The following is a 20,170-nucleotide window of genomic DNA, read 5'->3' as shown; positions in this document are numbered from 1 at the left end:
TAGTCATTTTGTTGTGGAATTGGTTCTATTTTAATTTATGTCGCATCTAGTTTTTTATTTAACTCATTTCAAAAAACAGTTCTTGAATTATTTATTTCAGAAACTAATTTGTTATTTAATTAATTCAAGGAACTGGTATTTAATTTAGTTATTCGGGGATTTAGTTAATTCAAGGAACCGATTTATTTATTTATTTATTTATTTTATTTAACTGGTTTTTGTGTGTAAGTTTTTATATCTTGGCTGCTTTACGAAATTCGTTTCTTTGTCTCAAATTTCTAACTAGTTGATAATTATAATTGGTTTCTTTATATTATATTTTGAGTTATTGTGTGTTATTTGTTTTATTTATTTTTCTATGAAACTGATTCTGTTTAGATTTATGCCTTTTAGTATTTTTGGAAATGACCACCTTGTTTTTTTATAAATTATAACCGGTTTATGAGGTATTATGTGCGATTCATTTTTACTCATTTTGTTGTGTAACTAGTTTTGTTTTTAAATTATGTTTGAGTGTTTTAGGAATTAATTTGTTTTTTATTATTTAATTATAACCGGTTTGAGTTATTGTGTATGTTTATTTATTATATTATAGAATCGGTTATATTTTAATTTATATCTAAGATATTTAACTCTTGCGCCTTTTTCGATGACGAGACAACTCCAGTGACTTTTCTGATAATTTTTTCAGTGACGATGACTTTTCTAGTAACAATTTTCGACACCGATGACTTTTCTATTGTCAGTATCTTCTCTAATGACTTTTTTAGCGATGTTTGTTATTAGAAATTTTATCAAACTTATTTATAGTCTTTTATTTGATTTTTCATAATTTAAACTTTAATTTTTTTTAATCTCACAACAATTACATTATTTATTTACGTTATATAAAAGTAAATTTTAAATCATTTTTCTATATTTATGAAAAATATCCCATCCTAATATTAAACTGTAGGGATATAAAAGACGTAGACTGTATACTAGTCATATAATTTCGGTTTTTTACTCAAAAAAAAACAATTACACTTTGTGTCTGTGGCTATATATTTTATATCTTTGGACGAAGTTCATAACCTCTAGAAAATAAAAACATGATTTACACACGAGTTAATTAACAAAAACTTGTTATTGGACGAAAATGTTACTACGTTTGGAAATCTATTGTATCTAGATAATAGTTGACTCAAGAAGATAATTATTGGATATCATAACTGCTTGGTTCAATATGTGTGGCCACACAAACTTTGAAAAAGTCTAAGGGTAGTAGATCAATTCTAACTCACTCGAACAAATTATAAGTTAAACACTTACTAAGGTCAACTCGTTGTCGTTGACCTACTTTCATTTTTAAATGAAACATATCTATCTGTTGATATATATTGAAAAGAAAAAATCGAGAGAGGGTCAACGGCTACAAAACAGCATCATTCTCATTGGCTGCATAGTGAAGATTTTTTTTAGCACTTGGAATTTGATTAATGTGTTTTCAACAAACCAATAATCATGACGATGGGACCAGTCCACTTTGCTGGTGTGCATGAAAAACAGAAGCTCTTCTTAGCTTCCTTCCACTAGAGAAAGATATATAAAGTGATATTCTGATGAAAAATTTCCACATACCACTCCAGATTAATTACATCACAAAATGTCATTGACCACATTTGGTTGCTACTCTCATACTTTTATTATTATTTATCACTACATTACCAAACAATGTAGTCCATTGACCAGACACCAACCTTGAATTATACCATATAATTCAAGTAATATCTTGAGGGTCACATTCATTTAGAGATAGTGGGAACATTAATCATTAACACATACATATATGTCTGCTCCATTATGTTTGAAAATGGACTCAAAATGGCTATTATGTATGGAAATGCTCGTTAAAAATAAATGGAAAGTAAGTAAAGTAGCTTAATTAAGCAAGACTAGCAAATGATACTGTATTTTAAGGGACTCATGTCAATTCATTTGGGAGTGTTAGGTTTACTAATTCCATGTAAATGAATTTTTATGAGCATGTGAGTCCATTATATATAAACTCTTCGGATCTTATTTTGTCCCTTCTAAAGTTAAAAAGACAATATTGAGAGATATATAGATGCATTGGGGAACAATGAGTGTCTATTGAAATCTTGTCAAACATTTTCATTAACAACAAAGAATATAGAACGCTACATTATTTATGTTTTGCCTTTCACAGATTGATCATCTGTCACTATTTGAGCTCAAACCTATTGTACAAGGTACAATGCTATCATCTGAAAAACAGGGTATCCAGCATTTGGGATATAGTTTTAATCTAAAATTGAATTACAAATCCAATATCTTTGCTACACTAAAATATTCATTTATGTGCATGTTTTCCTTTCTTTTCTCCATTTTACCCAAATCCCAAACAAGACGAGGGAACGAAAAAAAAATACCGGACCGGAGACCCCCTTGTAAACCAATAATCTTTTAAGAACTCTGTGTATATGTCCAAAGGCTAAATGAATGATGCTAATGATGTCTTGTGTTCGAGCTGCGAACACCATGCAAGTATTTAGTGTACCCAAGCAAACTAAGCTTTCCATCTGAGTTGATCCATTCTCTGAGGATTCCATAAGCTGAAGGGCCAAGACTCAATTCCTGTCAAAAAGTATCATCGACAAAAAGATATAGATGAGTCTCTTTTTTCACTTATACCCAGTTAAACTAGTTAAACTATAAGGGACGTCGTAGTTCATACCCTCGCCAATTCTTCAACTGATATAACCCGGTTTCCCTCTAGTTGAAAATGCTCATATGCCGTCGAAGCTATCTGCTCCCACCTATCGATGGCTTCCAATTGATGCGTGCTAATTGCTGCTGCACAAAACTCTTCAAAGTCCATCTGTCTATAGGAAAGTGGCTCCATCTGCAATGAGATTCCATTAAGATGGAAGAAATTTTAAGACAGAGCGGTTTAATTTTATCACATAAGATGTTTGATCTGTGGTGCATAGTATGTCATTATACATTTCTCAAAACTAAATTTTAAACACAAACTATGTTTCAAACACCAGCTCTCAAAATTTAAACTTATAAAAATGATACACAGAAGTAAGAATCAGTTCTAATATTATTAGAGAAACACTAATGTAATAAATTTAAAAATTAAGTTCGAGCTTGCAAACTTGGGAGTAAAAGTAAATCAGCACTAGCAGAAATTTTACATACCGCATTCAGTATATCAGGGACCCTGGACTCTCTTGTGGCATCAGTTGAGTTTTGCAAAAGAGCCTGAAAACCGAAAAGTTAATATCTTTCATAAGAATGGCTTTTACAAGGCATATTTTAACAGTATCAATAGGAGCAGAAAATAACCATTTCGAAATTTCGAAGAGAGATATGTCCTTCGTCAGAATCCAATAGCCTATATTGTGCTCTAAGATATACTAGTTCATCCTCTGTCAAAGCTTTGGAAAGAGCCTGAAAGCATGAGAAAAAAAAAAGGATTAGAGAACAGCTACTATAACCATTTTGGGAAGAAAAGAAATTAAAAATGGTCATTATTTACTAACAAGAAAATGATAGTACCTTAAGTGCTGCACGTTTGAAGGGTGACGCATGAAGATATGATTTAACTAATTTGTAGATCAATATATCCAAAGGGACAGGGCGGGTATCACTCCTTAACCACAGATGAGCTGCATGTGAAGAAGTTGATTAAGCTTAAAAATTAGAATGAGTCAAAATTTGTAACATAAAAACAACTATAAACTACAACTAAAATCTAGTTTACCAAATACTAAATAATGTAACATAAATGAATTACACATTGCTGGACCAGTTTTAGTTTCTTTTTTGCAGTATAATAAAGCTCAGTTATAAACAGCCAAATAGCTCAAAGAAATAGCCCAGCAACGGCATCAACTTTCTCTTGGATGTGGGGAAATAATACATTATACCACAGTCACCATAAAGAGAAAGCCGAAACTTAACTAGTGAACATCTTGTGACTGCAGAAAGCAATAGAGAAGTTAAATTACATAGAGCTTGGACGGCTGACATCCTTTTTCTGTAATCCTTGTTCAAAAGTCTCTTTACGAAGTCTTTGGCCTCTTGGGACACAGAAGGCCAGGGTAAATCGTCAAAACTAGGATCTGCTCTTAGTACTGCACGAAAAATTCCTGACTCGGTCCGAGCCCAGAATGGACGGCTTCCACACAGAAGGATGTAAGTGATAACACCGATACTCCATATGTCTGCTTCAAGACTATATGATCTATGAAGGACTTCAGGAGCAACATAGTATGCACTTCCAACAATATCATTAAGTCTCTCTTCTGCAACATTCAAACATAGAAAATTACTTTTGACTTTTCCTTTGTGCTAGTGTAAAAAAAATTAGGAAACATTTGCTCAAGAAAAAAAATAAAAGAAAAATTGGACAGTATGCCACTCTTATCTGCAACTGGTAGCAAAGTAATCACCTGGTCTGATAAAGTCGGAAAGGCCAAAATCAATAAGCTTCATATCAGCATCTTCACGTTTAGTAGCAAAAAGAAAATTCTGTAAGCAAGAGTCGGTAACAACATCATAAAGAATTAGATACATTAGAGTGCTTACTATCTCAAATTCAAGGGGGAACATAACAAGTTTGCAAACACAAATCAAATAAGTCATAACAATAAGGCAAGTGTGACAAACAAGAACCTCTGGCTTCAAGTCTCGGTGTACCACGCCTTGAAGATGACAAAATGCAACTGCACTTAAAATTTGAACAACAATAACTTTTGCATCTTCCTCTGCATACTTTCCACCTCTGCGAAGAAAGATGAATCGTTGAATCTACATAGTAATTATTTGACATAAAACCAAAACAAACAAAAATACTCTCAGAAAGGCAGAGAATAAATAATACCTTGACAAAATTCTGTCAAGAAGTTCTCCACCTTCACACAATCTGAGGAAAAAGAATTTATGCTCAACTCACTGAAATATTGGCAATGCAGGAAAGCAGAAAAAATTGTAATATAAACTATATTAAAAAGAAATAACCAAACATTTGTAAAACAGTGCCACAGATACCATTCCATAAATAGTAGAAACGTAGTGTTAACAAAGCTGAGCTTAAATGTATGTGAATGAAGAGCAAAATATACATACTCCATCACTATATACACGTTGTTGCTGTCTTCATACGCATCATAGAATTTTACAAGATTCTTATGCCCAGATAAAGCTTTCAATATCTTCACCTCTCTACGAACATCTTCAATGGCTATTGCTGTTGTCATCTAGAAAATGAAATTTTAAGACCAGATTACTAGACCATACGATATAGTACAATAGAAAACCAATATAAAGTTTCTCAGAAGCAAGAATTGATCTATCCTGAAAATTAATAGCTAACAGCTAAAACTATGTGCAATAAATAGTCACTTTCCATTACTAATAATTCAAGAAACACAATTCCAATTGTCCTAAAACAAGAGAAACAAAGAATAAGGATAAAAACATTCCTAATTTATGTAAACAAAATTGAGAACCAATAATATAATGAAAAAGCATTTATAGCATTTCCTACCTTTGCTTTGGAAATTATTTTGACTGCCACAGGCTGATCTTTGAGCTCGCCTTTCTTGCCCCTGGCCGAGCATGTATGACCAAAATGCCCTCTACCCACTTCCACTCCGAGCTCATACTTAGCCCCAAGATTCTTGCTATACCCAAAAGTCTTGTTCAGAGACTGTTCCGGCTCAACTCCTTCGTCCTCAGGAATTGTCCCCGGTTTGGGTTTTCCACGACCCAATCTTTTAGCCAACGATGCCTTAATATGCTTAGCCGGAGACGGTGGCGCAAACCTCATCTTAAAGAACCTTCCCGGCGTCGAAGACCTCGCCGGCGACGGCGAAACCCCCGGCGGCAAAGGACTAGCCGAAATCCCATGCGGGTATGGACTAGGCCAGGGACTCGGGTTGGAAGACCGAGCTGGAGTACTGCTCTTGAAGAGCCCGTTCCATCCACCGCCACTGGAACGCGCCGGCGTCTGGGCCCGATTCGGGGAAGAGACCACTGTAGTAGTGATGGTCGTGGTTGATGGGTGTTCGCCATTGGGGTCATTCTCAGCCGTTGGATTAGTCTTACCGTAGCACTGTCCCATCTTAGAGAACCACCCACCCTTCTCCTCTCTCCGCACTGTATCGGATCACGAGCCGAGTCCCAGTCAAAGTCCACGCATCGGACGACTTAAAAATTGACCGATCTGAACTCCCCACCGGAAAAGGGTATACAAAAGACAAAAACAACACAGAGATCTACGGCGAGAAAACGATAAACAAAGAGAATGAAAGAAATTCTGACTCAGAAGCTAAGAAAAGAAGCGAGCGAGTGAGACAGAGACAGAGACAGGCGAAACTCAACAGTTTTAGGCTATTATACCCTATCACCATCCCCACTTCTCAACTCACTTCAACAAATAATCACCACCGTTGATTTTATATAATCTTAAAATAATAAAGTCAAAACCACACTAATATGACTTAGATTCCTGATCACAGCCGTTACATTGTCATACCAATAGCTGGAATTTATTTTAAGAGTAATAAGTTTCCCACTCTCTCTGACTGAGTCTCTGACCTCTGTGTTTGTACTTCTACTACAAAAACAAAGCTTTCTTCATTTTTGTCTTTTGTTTTTTCTTTTTTTTTTCTTGTAATTTTCAAATGAAGAAAAGGGCTTTTCCGAAACAGGGATGAGAATTTATCCTCTGCTGGTTGATGTATGGCTTGACGTATGTAGCTGCTCAACTACCCTTCCGTTGAAGTTTGACCGTGTATAGGAACCGGTAGTGGATTACCAAACTGCCCACACCTGGACGCGTGGCAGCATAAGAGGATGTACAATTAGGATTGTAATTGTTCAGGGTCGTATGGGAGACAAAAGTGTTATGCCTGAAGTGGACCGAACCGAACCTTCTATTAAGCCTATAATCTAGTACATGCAAGTGTAGTGGATCATAACAGTGACGCTACTAATTAATTTTATAATAATGTATAGCTGATAAATTCAGTGTTTTGTAATCTATGGTAGGTTTGATAATTACCCTATATCTATTTAAGTAAGATTTTTGTTGCCTAAAGTAATAAAAATGTGTAATCATTTTTAGTTAATGAGCAATGAAGCTGTCATGTTCACAGTTCACCTACTATATATAGGAACCCTACTCAACCCAACTCATTATATTTGGTCACAAACTCATGATATTGACAATCTGGAGATATTAATTATTTTTATTCTGACAAATACCAGTATATGATGTGTCATTTTGATAATGTTTAACTACTGGGGAAATGACGCCACTGTTTTATATATATAAATGTTTGTATATTTATACGATCACATTCACCTTGTAAATAAGAGGAAAACCGATTAATGAAAGTAAAAGTAATAGATAATGGATTATGGTATGGAGCTTAATTATTTATTCTTTTTTTTTTAAAACAAAAAAAAATAAAAAAATAAAAAAAGAGTAAACGATAATGGAGTAGTTCAAGAATGGCCAATAGAAAAAAATGAGATATATATAATTTATATGATTTTACATCACATAATGCAGTGAACAAGAGCTGCTTAATTTATATATGATTTTAATTAATTACATTACTTTTATGCAGAATTATGTACAATTTTGTTATTATATATTTGTGTGCTATTAAATTTAAGTGTACGTATATTCTGCAAAAAAAAAATGTACGTACATATTCACTTTGAAAAAAAAATAAGAGAACTATGTGTACATAAAATTACAATATCAATCTTTTTATTCAAAAAAAAAAAAAAAAAAAAAAAAACTAACAACATCAATCTTTAAATTACATTGTAAGACGAAAACCAAAAGTAGTAATTACTTAAAAGAATGTTTAATCTATAGAATGAATAATACTAACGACCAATTATGAACGAAAATTGTCAGAAAATTCGATTTGCAGCAGTTATTCTTTGCAATTGTTAACATGATGTCTACGTCTGGCTTCGTCCGATTCTTTCGCCCGGTAGGATATCGGTGGGCGTCCACCCCATTTATTGTGCCTGGTGTTGGTTCTTTCTTCTTCTCCAATCTCATCGTTTACTCTAGGCTCTTCTATGCATTTTTTACTGGTCTGGGAAATGGCCTTCTCTGGCTCTGCAATCTCCGCGCTAAGGGGCATCAAAACTATTCTATCCTAGATCATCTCAACGCGATTGCATTCATGAAGATGGTGTTGGTACAAGAACCATGGCATTATTATAATCAACACATTGTTTGGTGTTCACTAGGTGCTCGACCAAATGCCCTATGAAATATATGACTCAATTTACTCTCTGGATTCAACCACATTTACCACTAATAAAATGGTGCACACCCTCAGGTCGATTTAAACTTACAACTAATTAATGGGAATTTTCTCTTCCAATAGTTAGTGTTCGGCGATAAGATGAACTTTGCACGGAATGTACTTCCAGATCTTTCCTTGCCTACTATTGGCTTTTTCAAGACTAAGGTATTGGAATTATTATAGCCTTGCTCATTTGGAACAATATCTGGGGATTATTTTGACATTGATTCATGAAGTTTAAGGCCATACTCATCCCAATGATTTAGTCTAGTTATTAAAATCTTGTTTCCAATTTCTCTTAGAGTAATAAGATCTTTAATGTTTTGGCCTAATTTACTCTATCGGTGGATAGAGATTTTTCTGATTAAAGGATTGTCTACCTTCAATTTTGTCTGTTGTATTACAATTTATTTAAATGATTAATATAACAGTCTTTATTGAAAAAAAAAAAATACATTGTAAGACTATATAGTGTATTAATATATTTCGATTAGATCAATAGTTACATTAAAAGATCTAAAATTCATCCTCAGTCAAAATAGAATATTATGTATACTGTCCAATGTGATAAATTACTTTAAATGTATACAAATAATATAATAATATCAAAATAGCATATATATAATATAGTAATAATAAGTAACCTTCTTAAATATATATTTATATATCTATGGTGAGTAAACCAACTAATCCGCAATTGATTTGTCTTGCATTGTTGTCTTTTTTTTGTTAACTGAAACGATCTATTCAAAACAAAAGGAGACCAACCTCCAAAACATGCAAGATAGTGGAAACACTCAAGCTCCAAGACAATTAAAAGTCCAACAAAAATCTAGATAACATGACATGATGAAAAAACACTAATTGCAGAAATGTAGTAGAAAGTTGGATTTTGAATCTCCAATTTGAAGCCTTGTTGCAATAAATACCATCCACCAAATGCTTACAATCAGAAAAATGAATTATCTTAGATCATGCATCCCCGTCTCAAGCACAAAGAGGCAGGGTGCTAAAGAACAAGAGTTTTAGCATCTAGATTAGGGAGTCCTGTTAGACTTTTTATTTTGGCTTACATTATTTTTTATTAATTTAAATAAAATATGTTGATTATTATATGTTTTTTTTGTTGTGTTAGGTCATATTGTTAGTGATCAATAATTAACGGGTTTGGCACCTTAGTTGAAGTAAAGTGTGGCTTTCTTAGTTAATTGAAACCAGGCCCAGTCTAATTAGGGTTATGTAGCTAGGTCCTTTCCGTAACTCTATAAATATATATTGTGTTATATATTATCTCATCACAATTGTATACTATTTTGATAATCAGATAAATAAAATTGTTTCTCATCCCAAAATGGTCCACCGTTTTTCTGGGTTCAGCCCTAAAAAATCGATCCACTGTTTTTATAGTACCCTATAAAAATGGCATGCCTTTTTTTTTTTGCAAAAATAGCTTAACTCATGTTTTACACTTCAAACCTAATCAAAACTCCTCCAAATTTAATCAAACTTTCTAGAATAGCTTAGTACCTTAAAAAGAACAATTCCAAACATTGAGAATCAACAAGAACCTCATAATCACAATTTTACTATTGTTGAGTGAGTTTTGAGTTCTTAAACTCTAACTCTCTCAACTCAAGCTAAAACAATCATCCAAGCATGAAATTAAAACATAAAAACTCTAATTTAAACCTAAGAACAAGCTCTAGCAATATAGACATAAATAGAACCAAATTCATCAAAACCTAACCTAACTTTGAAACCCTTAAATCTTCAAGAACACCAAAGAAAGCTTACCTCAAGCTTGATCAACCCCTATAGGTTATTAACAACAAGGAAATGAATGAATTGGGATGGGAAAACTCTGGTTTTCTCTTGAGTTTTCTTGAGCCGAAAAGAGAGAGAGAGAGAGTGATTTTTCTTTTTTTTTTTTTTGTGATATTCTTATTTGATTTATCTCTTAATTAGACTTATGAAAATAAACTAACTTAAAATACTATATTACAGCCTAGGACATACTAGAATCCCATATAAAACAAATAAAAAAATTTAGTAAAGTTACCATTTTACCCTTAACTAACCACTTATGCAAATTTCTAATTTAGGGGTATTTTGGTCAAAACTAACTATCCCGAAATATCCTATCAATAAAAATATCTACTAAAATATTTAAGTACAACCAAAACTCAATCTATTACCATCGTGATATCCTTGGCCAAATAATCGTGCTTCCACGGTCGCCAAATCTGAAAATATTTTATTTCAAAAATGACATATATAATACCTATATATTCTAATAAAATTTTCGTAATTAATAAATTACGCTTATTTAATTATTTTCTCAAAATTCGCGAATTATTTCATAATTAGCTTGTGTAAGATTATAATCTTACTCTAAATATTCATATCACTACATATTTAGTAGAATATGTCTAATTAAATATAGTTATATTTTTCAAGATATTACAATTTACATAGAGTTGAATCAGACATGTGAAAAATATTCCTTGCAAATGAGAATAGGGTCACTTTTTGCAAAATAGAACTTATGAGAAATGCGAGGAATAAACGGGATCACAATAGATATTGTCGCTTTCACAAAGATATTGACCACATAACTGAGGAGTGTCGACAACTCAAATATGAGATTGGAAGTCTCATTTCACGAGGATACTTTAGGTAGTATGTGAGAAATAGGAGAAATGAACATACTTTAGGTAGTATGTTTTTAATTTTTCTTTCTGTTAAGTTTTCTATGAACAGTTTTCATTATTTGAATTTTTCTAAAGCTTAATTTTTAGTTTTTAATAAAAATACTTAAACTTTTCTAGAAAAATCATCAACAATTGAGAGAAGGTATGATTTACCTCCATGTGTAGGTATTTTTTCTGGTCCCCATACGTCAGCATGTAAGTAGTCTAGGTGTAACGCCCTAAATAATTAGGCACGCTACCCAAAATGCTTATGAAATCCTAATCCCCTAATCGGGATTACTAATTAAAATAGCGCAGAATTTAAACTTTTATATTAAACAGACTGAAAATAAACTTGTAATATATTTAAACTTTTCAAAATAGTTGGGATCCCAAAAATATTTACAAACTTATTACAAGTTCTTTCTTACTAGCCGACCTAAGCGACAAAACAGAATACAAAGTCAACACTGTTAGACCCATAACCCGCTTGGTCTGAAGTGGCATGAACATGTACATTCTTCGCCTTGCTCCTGAAACTCATGGTTGATCAGCTAATGTCTTACCCTTTCCTGCACAGTAGAGCACCCGTGAGCCAAACCCAGCAAGACAGTATAAATCATAACAAATATAATATGCTCATTCTCATATATGTCTGTATAGCACAGACCTGATCACTATATTAACATGCCCATTTATGTCTACATGGTGTAGACCTATGTGTTGCGCTCACACATCTAATTAAATCTACGTGACGTAGACCCACGTGTTGCTCTCACACGTCTAAATACATTAAGGCCTTAGAAGTGGTTCATCTCGGTTATGTGTACCGAGTCCAACCTGATTATGCCTTGAGCGCATAATCCATAAATTTCATTTCAATTGACATGGTATGGCATTTATACACATATTTCACTAGGGTAATAACCCTAGGCTAACAAACCGTTCCTATCAGGGTAATAACCCTAATCCCGGTTACCATAACTCACATATATCATATTCAACATAAGCGCCACTGCGCATACTCTACGTGCAAACTACTGTCTTACCTGTTGTCCAGCTATAGAAGGAGATTCTGAATCCCCGGGTGCTCCTGATCAGGTGCCGGTAATCCTAGTCACACAAATCCGGAATAATTCACACTTAGGGTTAACCCCTGATTTTCCACTCAATAAAATTCAAGAATGGCATTTACAATACAGATAATCACATAGAGCTCGAAAAGAGCTTTCCAACGGTATAAAGAACGTCCCAAACGGAGTCCCGAGTTAAAAGTTATGGCCAAAACAAAATCAGGAAAAAGATGGCTCTCTGCTGGGTTTTATGGCCGCGGCGATTATAGATCTGGCCGCGGCCACTGGGTTCGAAAAACCCAGAAAACCAGATTTTAAGGTCTAAACATGCCCACTTTACCATATATTCGAACCTCAACCAAATCACAGAGTAAAAACACAAATTTCATGCTTAAATTCACCACAGAATATGTATCCCACAAATTAGATTAACAACACTCAAGCCAAGCTCAACACTTGAGCAAAATTCAACCTAGAAATCAAGTCCATAACCATGAACATCAAAACCCCAAATACCTCATGCTTGAACACAACAAAAATCAGAACTTAAGGTTAGATTTCAAACACAATATAACCTTAGAAATCTCATCTGAAATTACTAGTAAACATACTCCTCAACTCAACAATATAATCAAGCTAAAACATTAAGATGAACACCAAAATTACCTCCAATTCCACTATCATGCATCCATAATTTTAAGAAAATCAAGAACACCTTAATTCATTACATAACATCAGAAATTAATAAATCAAAAAGGCTAAAGATCATTACCACAAGTTCCTCAAGTTCTTCCCAAGCAAGAACATCCACAAAGCTACACCAAATCAAGCCCTTTTCTCTCAAAATCAAGATTTCTAAAAGAAAGGGTTAGAGAGAGAGAGAGGGGTCGGGTGTGAGGGATACAAAAACCAGAAATTCATTTACTTCCCTAAAAAAAATAAGCTTTTACCAAGTATAGAAAATAAAGGTCAAATGACCATTTTGCCCCTAAGGCCAATTTTCACCTATTCACACATACAAGGGCATTCAAGTCAATTCATACTCAATTATTTTCAAATAAAAATTCAGATTATCACCCATAAATGTAATGCCAAATAAATCAATCAAATTTACATTTCGGGCCCGAACCCGGTTCGGCCCGAAATTTCCGAGTGTGACTATACCGCGCCAACCTGTCAGAACACACCTGAAAAGACAACACAGGCATACTATATAATAATATAGTTCTATTAAGAACGTAATTAAATTAATCTCAACAATTTACCCTTCTCGGGTCATAATTACCAAAATGCCCCTAGCTCACCAACGGGGTCTTTAACATGTTACATTTCATATAATTTCACATATATTGAACTATATAATAATATAATTCCTCAATTAACTCATAATTATATAATTAGGGTTTTGCTAATCCTTTTCTTAATCCCGGGTGTTACAATTACCCCCTCCTTATAGAAATTTTGTCTGCATATCCGTCTCGAGCTCCCAGGTTGCCTCTTCCACTTTACTGTTCTTCCACAGTACTTTCACCAGTGCCACAGTCTTGCTTCTCAAGACTTTTTCTCTTCTATCAAGTATCTGCACTGGTTGTTCCTCATATGATAAGTCTGGTTGAAGTTCTAACGCTTCATAACTCAGAACATGGGACGAGTCTGAGACATACTTCCGAAGCATTGAAACATGAAACACATTATGTACAGCTGCCAGCGCTGGGGGCATAGCCAACCTGTACGCTACTTGCCCTATCCTTTCTAGGATTTCAAAAGGTCCAATGAATCTCGGGCTAAGTTTTCCTTTCTTCCCAAAGCATTTTATGCCTTTCATCGGAGATATTCGGAGAAATACCATGTCCCCGACCTGGAAATCAATATCTCGACGCTTTGGATCGGCATAACTCTTCTGCTTACTTTGAGCCGCGAGCATTCGCGCTCTAATTTTGTCAACTGCCTCACTTGTTTTCTGAACAGCTTCGGGACCCAAGAACTTTCTTTCACCCACTTCATCCCAGTGAATGGGCGATCTACATTTCCTTCCATACAAAAGTTCATAAGGAGCCGTCCCGATTGTTGCCTGATAGCTGTTATTATAAGAAAACTCGATCAGGGGAAGATACTTTACCCATGATCCCTCAAAGTCAAGCACACATGCCCGTAGCATGTCTTCTAAAATCTGTATGGTCCTCTCGGATTGCCCATCCGTCTGAGGATGAAAATCTGTGCTGAACTTTAACTGAGTTCCCATAGCTCGATGCATACTTTCCCAGAATCTTGATGTAAACTTCGGATCTCTATCCGACACAATGGAGTTTGGGACACCATGCAGACGAACAATTTCTCTAACATATAACTCAGCATACTGATCAATGGAGAAGTTTGTCCGAACAGGTAAAAAGTGAGCAGACTTTGTAAACCTGTCCACTATGACCCACACAGAGTCAAACTGTCCCGTGGTTCTAGGCATACCTACCACGAAGTCCATAGCTATATCTTCCCATTTCCATTTTGGTATTTTCAGCAGCTGCAGCAACCCTGCAGGTCACTGGTGTTCAGCTTTTACTTGCTGACACGTAAGGCACTTTGCAACATACTCAGCGATGTCATTCTTCATGCCGGGCCACCAAAACATGGCTTTCAGGTCTTGGTACATCTTTGTCGACCCTGGATGAACTGAATAAGGAGTCGTGTGAGACTCATCCATGATCTCTTTCTTGATGTTCTCATCCATAGGCACACAAACTCGATTCCCAAATCTCAACATTCCCGTTTCATCCACTGAAAAATCACTAGCTTTCCCAGCCGAAACCCTAGCTCGGGTTTTTATCAATTCTGAATCTTGCTTTTGTGCTTCTTTAATTCTCTCTAGAAGAGTGGATTGCAGGGTAATATTAGCCCATTTCCCCACGACCAACTCAATCTGAGCTTGAGTCATTTCGGTTGCTAGCTGTTGAGAGATTTGCTTCATAGAATTCAATTGACTCTGACCTTTTCTACTCAGGGCATCAGCAACTACGTTAGCTTTACCAGGGTGATAAAGAATCTCACAATCATAATCTTTCACCAATTCTAGCCAACGCCTCTGCCTCATATTCAAGCCTTTCTGGGTGAAGAAATATTTCAGACTTTTATGATCAGTGTATATCTCACATTTCTTGCCATAAAGGTAATGCCGCCAAATCTTTAGCGCAAATACCACCGCTGCAAGTTCTAAATCGTGAGTAGGGTACCTCTGCTCGTACTCCTTTAACTGCCGAGAAGCATACGCTATTACCCTCCCAGCCTGCATAAGCACACAGCCGAGACCCTATCTCGAGGCATCACAATATACCACAAACTTTTCCTTATCTGAAGAAAGAGTTAGTACAGGAGCGGTAATCAAGCGTTGCTTTAACTCCAGGAAACTTTTCTCACACCGATCAGTCCAAACAAACTTCTGGTTCTTCCGGGTCAACTCCGTTAAGGGTACAGCTGTAACACCCTAACTATCTTAGGCGTATTACGTGATTTTTAAACGTACTGTGCAGCTCGTTGCTAATCAACGAGGTTTATGGAAAAACGTGATTAATTAAAATTTTGCTTTTGAATAAACTCATAAACCATATTATAAAAGTCTCGGGATCCCGATTTATAAAATCATTTACAAACGTTTTAACTGTTTAACTTTTACATCAAAATGAAAGTCGTCTAACGACAGTTACAAAAATCTCAGCCGTGCTGTCCCGAGGATCGTACGCTCCAGGCCTAACCGCCCCGACATGTACAATCTCATAAGCTCGCTCACGGTCCATCAGCAACTGCCTTGCCTTTACCTACACATGAACATAAACTGTGAGTCGACAGACTCAGTAAGAAAAGCATAATAATACTCATACATGATACTAACTGCCGTGTCCAACACGATACTGAGTCCCGCTACTGCCATGTCCAACATGGTACTGAGCCACTACTGCCATGTCCAACATGGTACTGAGTTCTGAACGTTCATAGGGACGGTACTATTGACACGTAACAACCTGATCGGTCGAACCGGTCATACTCCGCCGCTTGGTCATACTCCAGCCCGTACCGACGTGTTACTATATCCTCCTGATCGGTCGAACCGGTCATACTCCGGCTGCTGGTCATACTCCAGCCTGTACCGACGGGATACGTCAATAGCACGGAACCACCAACCAAGTGTCAGCCTGATCGGTCAAACCGGTCATACTCCGGCTGCTGGTCATACTCCAGCCTGTACCGACGTGACAGGGTTGGATGGTTCGAAGCCAACATACAACTAATGTAATCTAATAGGCTTCCTACATGCTCGCTAAACATGTAATCTACATATGCATACTGTTATACTAATCTTACCTGGATTCCGAATTCAGGTGTGCCGGTCAACCTGAGTGGAACTTAGCTGAGCGGCGGATTACAGGCTCCTAAACCGTAAAAACCACAACACCGATAAGTGACACGCTAAATCACAACGGGGACAAAGGTTTAAAACCAAACCTAACTCACTGCAACTTAATACTAAAATACCCCCAAACTAGCAGAGAACAAACTGTCTGAAAACCCGAAACTAGCACAAAACGGAAAGTTGAGAAAAACCGGTTTCTCACCCTACTGCAAAATCCGGGTAACCGGTTTTACATGCAGTGTAAAACCGGTTAGCCGGTTTTACCCAGAAAAACCCCAAAAATCATTTCACCAACCAAAACGATTCCAAACTCAACCAAACTTTCCAGACCTGCTAAATAGACCCTAATAAACATTTTCCAAGCATCAAACCTACCCAGAAACCACATACACAAAAATCACCATTGGAGCTCAAGCTTTGAGTTCCAAACTCAAGCTTGAGCAAATCCAACTAAACAAGCAATCCACTAGCTTAATTCACCTTAAACTAGCATAATATTACCTCAGAAAACATTTAGAAACAACGAAGAACATCACGGAAACGTAATGAACTATTTCTTTCAAAAATTCATACTTTTCACATAAAAACTAAAAGCTTTGAACAACCTAGCTAATCATGCTTCAAACAACTCAAATAACAACAATTAATCATGCTTTGAACCTCAGAAAAACACCACTAAACACAGCCATGAAACAGCCACAAAACATGCATGCAACATACCAATTTCATCATCTTTTTCAACAAAACAAAGAGAGAAATGACAAGAACTAACCTAGCTTGAAGTGAACCTTAAAATGAGATGAATCAACAAGCAACTTCAATGGAGAAAAATCAGCTCCTTGCTGCTCCAAAGCTTGGCCGAAAGTGAGAGGAAAGAAAGAGAGAGTGTTTTGCAATTTTTCTATTTTCTAACTTTGAAATTTTGAGTGAAATGAAAATAAAGGAAATGAAGGCTTTAACTAATTCTATTTCAGCCAAATAATAAAATAATAACATTTATTTTTCAATTTAATTAAGTCACTAAAAGACAAAAGTCAATGGGGCAAAAAGACCATTTTGCCCCTCCACACCAAAATCACATAAAAAAATCACTAAAGGGGGTATTTTGGGAATTTCTAAATTCCCGGCCATTCCCGACATTCCCAATGTCTAATAAACCGTCCCAAACTACTAACATACTAAGTTGTGATTTCTACTGAGCCAAACGCCGAGTTCCAAATTACCGGGCACCGGAAATGCAAAATATGAAAACTACTGAATAACATAAACATGCATTTCTGAATTCCATAAATAACAGCATAATAAATTATTTAAATAGCTATAAATAATTTCATAATTAATCATAATTAACTGCTAATTTCCAAATTAACTAAGCGGGCTTTACAACAGCAATCTTAGAAAAACCCTCAACGAACCGACGGTAATAACCAGCCAAACCCAGAAAACTTCTAACCTCTGTAGCCGATTTTGGTGCTGGCCAATCCCGAACAGCTTCAATTTTGGCCGGATCCACCATAATCCCATCTTTATCCACTATGTGCCCCAAAAATGAGACACGAGATAACCAGAACTCACACTTTTTGAACTTAGCATAAAGCTCGTGATCCCGTAACCTTTGCAAAACCGCTCTGAGATGCGACTCATGCTCTTCTTCTGTCTCAGAGTACACCAAAATGTCATCGATAAACACAATCACGAACCTATCCAGGTAATCCTTAAACACTCGGTTCATCAAATCCATGAATGCCGCCGGGGCATTAGTGAGTCCAAAAGACATCACTAGAAATTCATAGTGTCCATACCGAGTACGGAACGCGGTTTTCGGGATATCTTCCTCTCGAATTCTCAGCTGATGATAGCCTGAGCGAAGATCGATCTTGGAAAAGACCGTCTTCCCCTTCAGTTGATCAAATAGATCATCAATTCGAGGTAAAGGATACTTGTTCTTAATGGTAAGCTTGTTCAACTCTCGGTAGTCAATACACATTCGCAGGGTTCCGTCTTTCTTTCATCACAAACAAAACCGGAGCACCCCAAGGTGAGTAGCTCGGTCTGATGAATCCCAGATTCAGTAACTCTTGCAATTGTATCTTCAATTCCTTCAACTCTGCTGGAGCCATTGGGTACGGTGCCTTAGACACTGGATCCACTCCCGGAGCCAGTTCAATAACAAATTCAATTTCCCGAATAGGTGGCATTCCCGGTAAATCTTCTGGAAAGACATCAAGGAACTCACATACCAATCTCGTATTCTCAGGCCCTGATGTCACAGGTTGGCTAGTGTCCACTGCAGTAACTATGAACCCTAGACAACCCCTACCCATCAGGTCTTTAGCTTTCAACAACGATATTCTCGGTATGCGTGCTCCCTGAACTTTACCCACGAACAGCGCTGGGTTAGCACTGTCGGGCTCAAACACCACCATCTTTCGTTTGCAGTCAATCATCGCTCCATACTTAGACAGAAAATCCATTCCCAGGATTATGTCAAAATCAGATATTTGCAACTCAATTAGATTGGCGGTCAATTCACAACCGTCAATCCAAAAAGACAAGGACCGAATCCACCTTGTGGATACTATCAGGTCTCCCGAGGGTAACAGGGTTCCAAACCTCGAAGCATAAATATCACATGGCTTATGTAAACTTTCTATCATCCTACTCGATACATATGAATGAGTAGCTCCCGAATCAAATAACACAATATAAGCACAACCATTAATAGATAACTGACCTGTCACAACTGACGGACTAGCATTAGCATCTGCCTGAGTTATAGTAAAAAGTCGCCCCGGGTTCTGAGCAACATTCTTCTTAGGCTCTTCTCTCTTAGCTTGGGGACAGTCCCTAATAAAGTGGCCCACCACGCCACACTGAAAACATGCCTTGGCTCGACACTCACAAGGATGATGCTTTTTACATTTAGGGCATTCGGGGTATGACCGGAATGAGGACCCGCGGCCTTGACGGCCACCTCTATTTCCCTGAAACTTTCTATTTCCTCTTAAAGCTCCAAAATCTTCAGCCTTCCGCTTGTGCTCAGGGTTGCTACTGTCGATCCCCTTACTGACATTACCACCAGCAGGAGGGTTTGATGCCATGGCAGCATCCTTTGCAGCCTGCTCCTTCATTACTTGCTGCTCGGCATCTTCAGCAATTAAGGCCAAGTCTACCACTCTCTTATACAGAGTGTCATGGGATGTGGTAATTTTCAAGTCTCGACTGATTGTAGCATTCAGTCCTCGAACATACTTTTGTTTTCTGGTAAAATTGGTAGGCACCAAATCATCAGCAAATTTAGATAACCAGTCAAATTCCAGAGTATATTCGGCCACAGACATCTTCCCTTGAGTCAACTTCACAAAGTCTTCCTGATGTGAAGTCCTTACAGCCACATTATAGAACTTTTCCTCAAAAAGTTTCTTAAACTCTTCCCATGTCATCACATTGACATCCCGAGTTTGATTCACTATGTCCCACCAGACGCGGGCATGATCTTGAAACATAAAGGCCGCACACTTTACCCTCTCAGTTCCCGTCACCCCCATATTATCGAAGATACGGGTAACAGTACTCATCCACTGACCGGCCTTAATAATGTCAATGCCTCCCAAAAAAGTCAGAGGTTGTAGCTTCACAAACCGCTCGAACACAGAG

At 36.5% G+C, this 20,170-nt stretch overlaps 1 protein-coding gene and 1 long non-coding RNA gene across 2 annotated transcripts; both read right to left on the bottom strand.

Annotated features, from left to right (window-relative positions):
- Positions 1–2,127: 2,127 nt before the first annotated feature.
- LOC115706346 (CDPK-related kinase 3) lies at positions 2,128–6,672 on the bottom strand. Its single transcript, XM_030633966.2, has 11 exons — positions 5,561–6,672; positions 5,140–5,270; positions 4,895–4,936; positions 4,687–4,795; positions 4,464–4,542; positions 4,020–4,316; positions 3,568–3,677; positions 3,355–3,459; positions 3,208–3,270; positions 2,738–2,905; positions 2,128–2,637 (listed from the first exon to the last, which is right to left on the bottom strand). Exons 1-11 carry the CDS (start codon positions 6,134–6,136, stop codon positions 2,509–2,511), a joined length of 1,809 nt encoding a protein of 602 aa, XP_030489826.2. The 5' UTR covers positions 6,137–6,672; the 3' UTR covers positions 2,128–2,508.
- A 4,187-nt stretch (positions 6,673–10,859) lies between these two features.
- On the bottom strand, positions 10,860–13,187 carry LOC133029160 (uncharacterized). Its single transcript, XR_009683350.1, has 3 exons — positions 12,887–13,187; positions 12,091–12,154; positions 10,860–11,613 (listed from the first exon to the last, which is right to left on the bottom strand). It is a non-coding gene; the product is annotated as an uncharacterized LOC133029160 (long non-coding RNA).
- Between the last annotated feature and the right edge of the window lie 6,983 nt (positions 13,188–20,170).

The sequence above is a fragment of the Cannabis sativa genome, chromosome 1, assembly GCF_029168945.1.
Source record: "Cannabis sativa cultivar Pink pepper isolate KNU-18-1 chromosome 1, ASM2916894v1, whole genome shotgun sequence".
Classification (NCBI taxonomy): domain Eukaryota; kingdom Viridiplantae; phylum Streptophyta; class Magnoliopsida; order Rosales; family Cannabaceae; genus Cannabis; species Cannabis sativa.
This window is presented reverse-complemented; position numbering and strand designations above follow the sequence as displayed.

Bases quoted from the DNA above. Each gene is read 5' to 3' on its own strand.
- LOC115706346 (XM_030633966.2), bottom strand. From the start codon at position 6,136: ATGGGACAGTGCTACGGTAAGACTAATCCAACGGCTGAGAATGACCCC. The intron at 4,543-4,686 runs GTTCTTGTTTGT...TCTTGCTTACAG, and splicing joins ACCGAGACTTGAAGCCAGAG to AATTTTCTTTTTGCTACTAA. The intron at 2,638-2,737 runs GTATGAACTACG...ACTTTTTGACAG, and splicing joins CAGTTGAAGAATTGGCGAGG to GAATTGAGTCTTGGCCCTTC.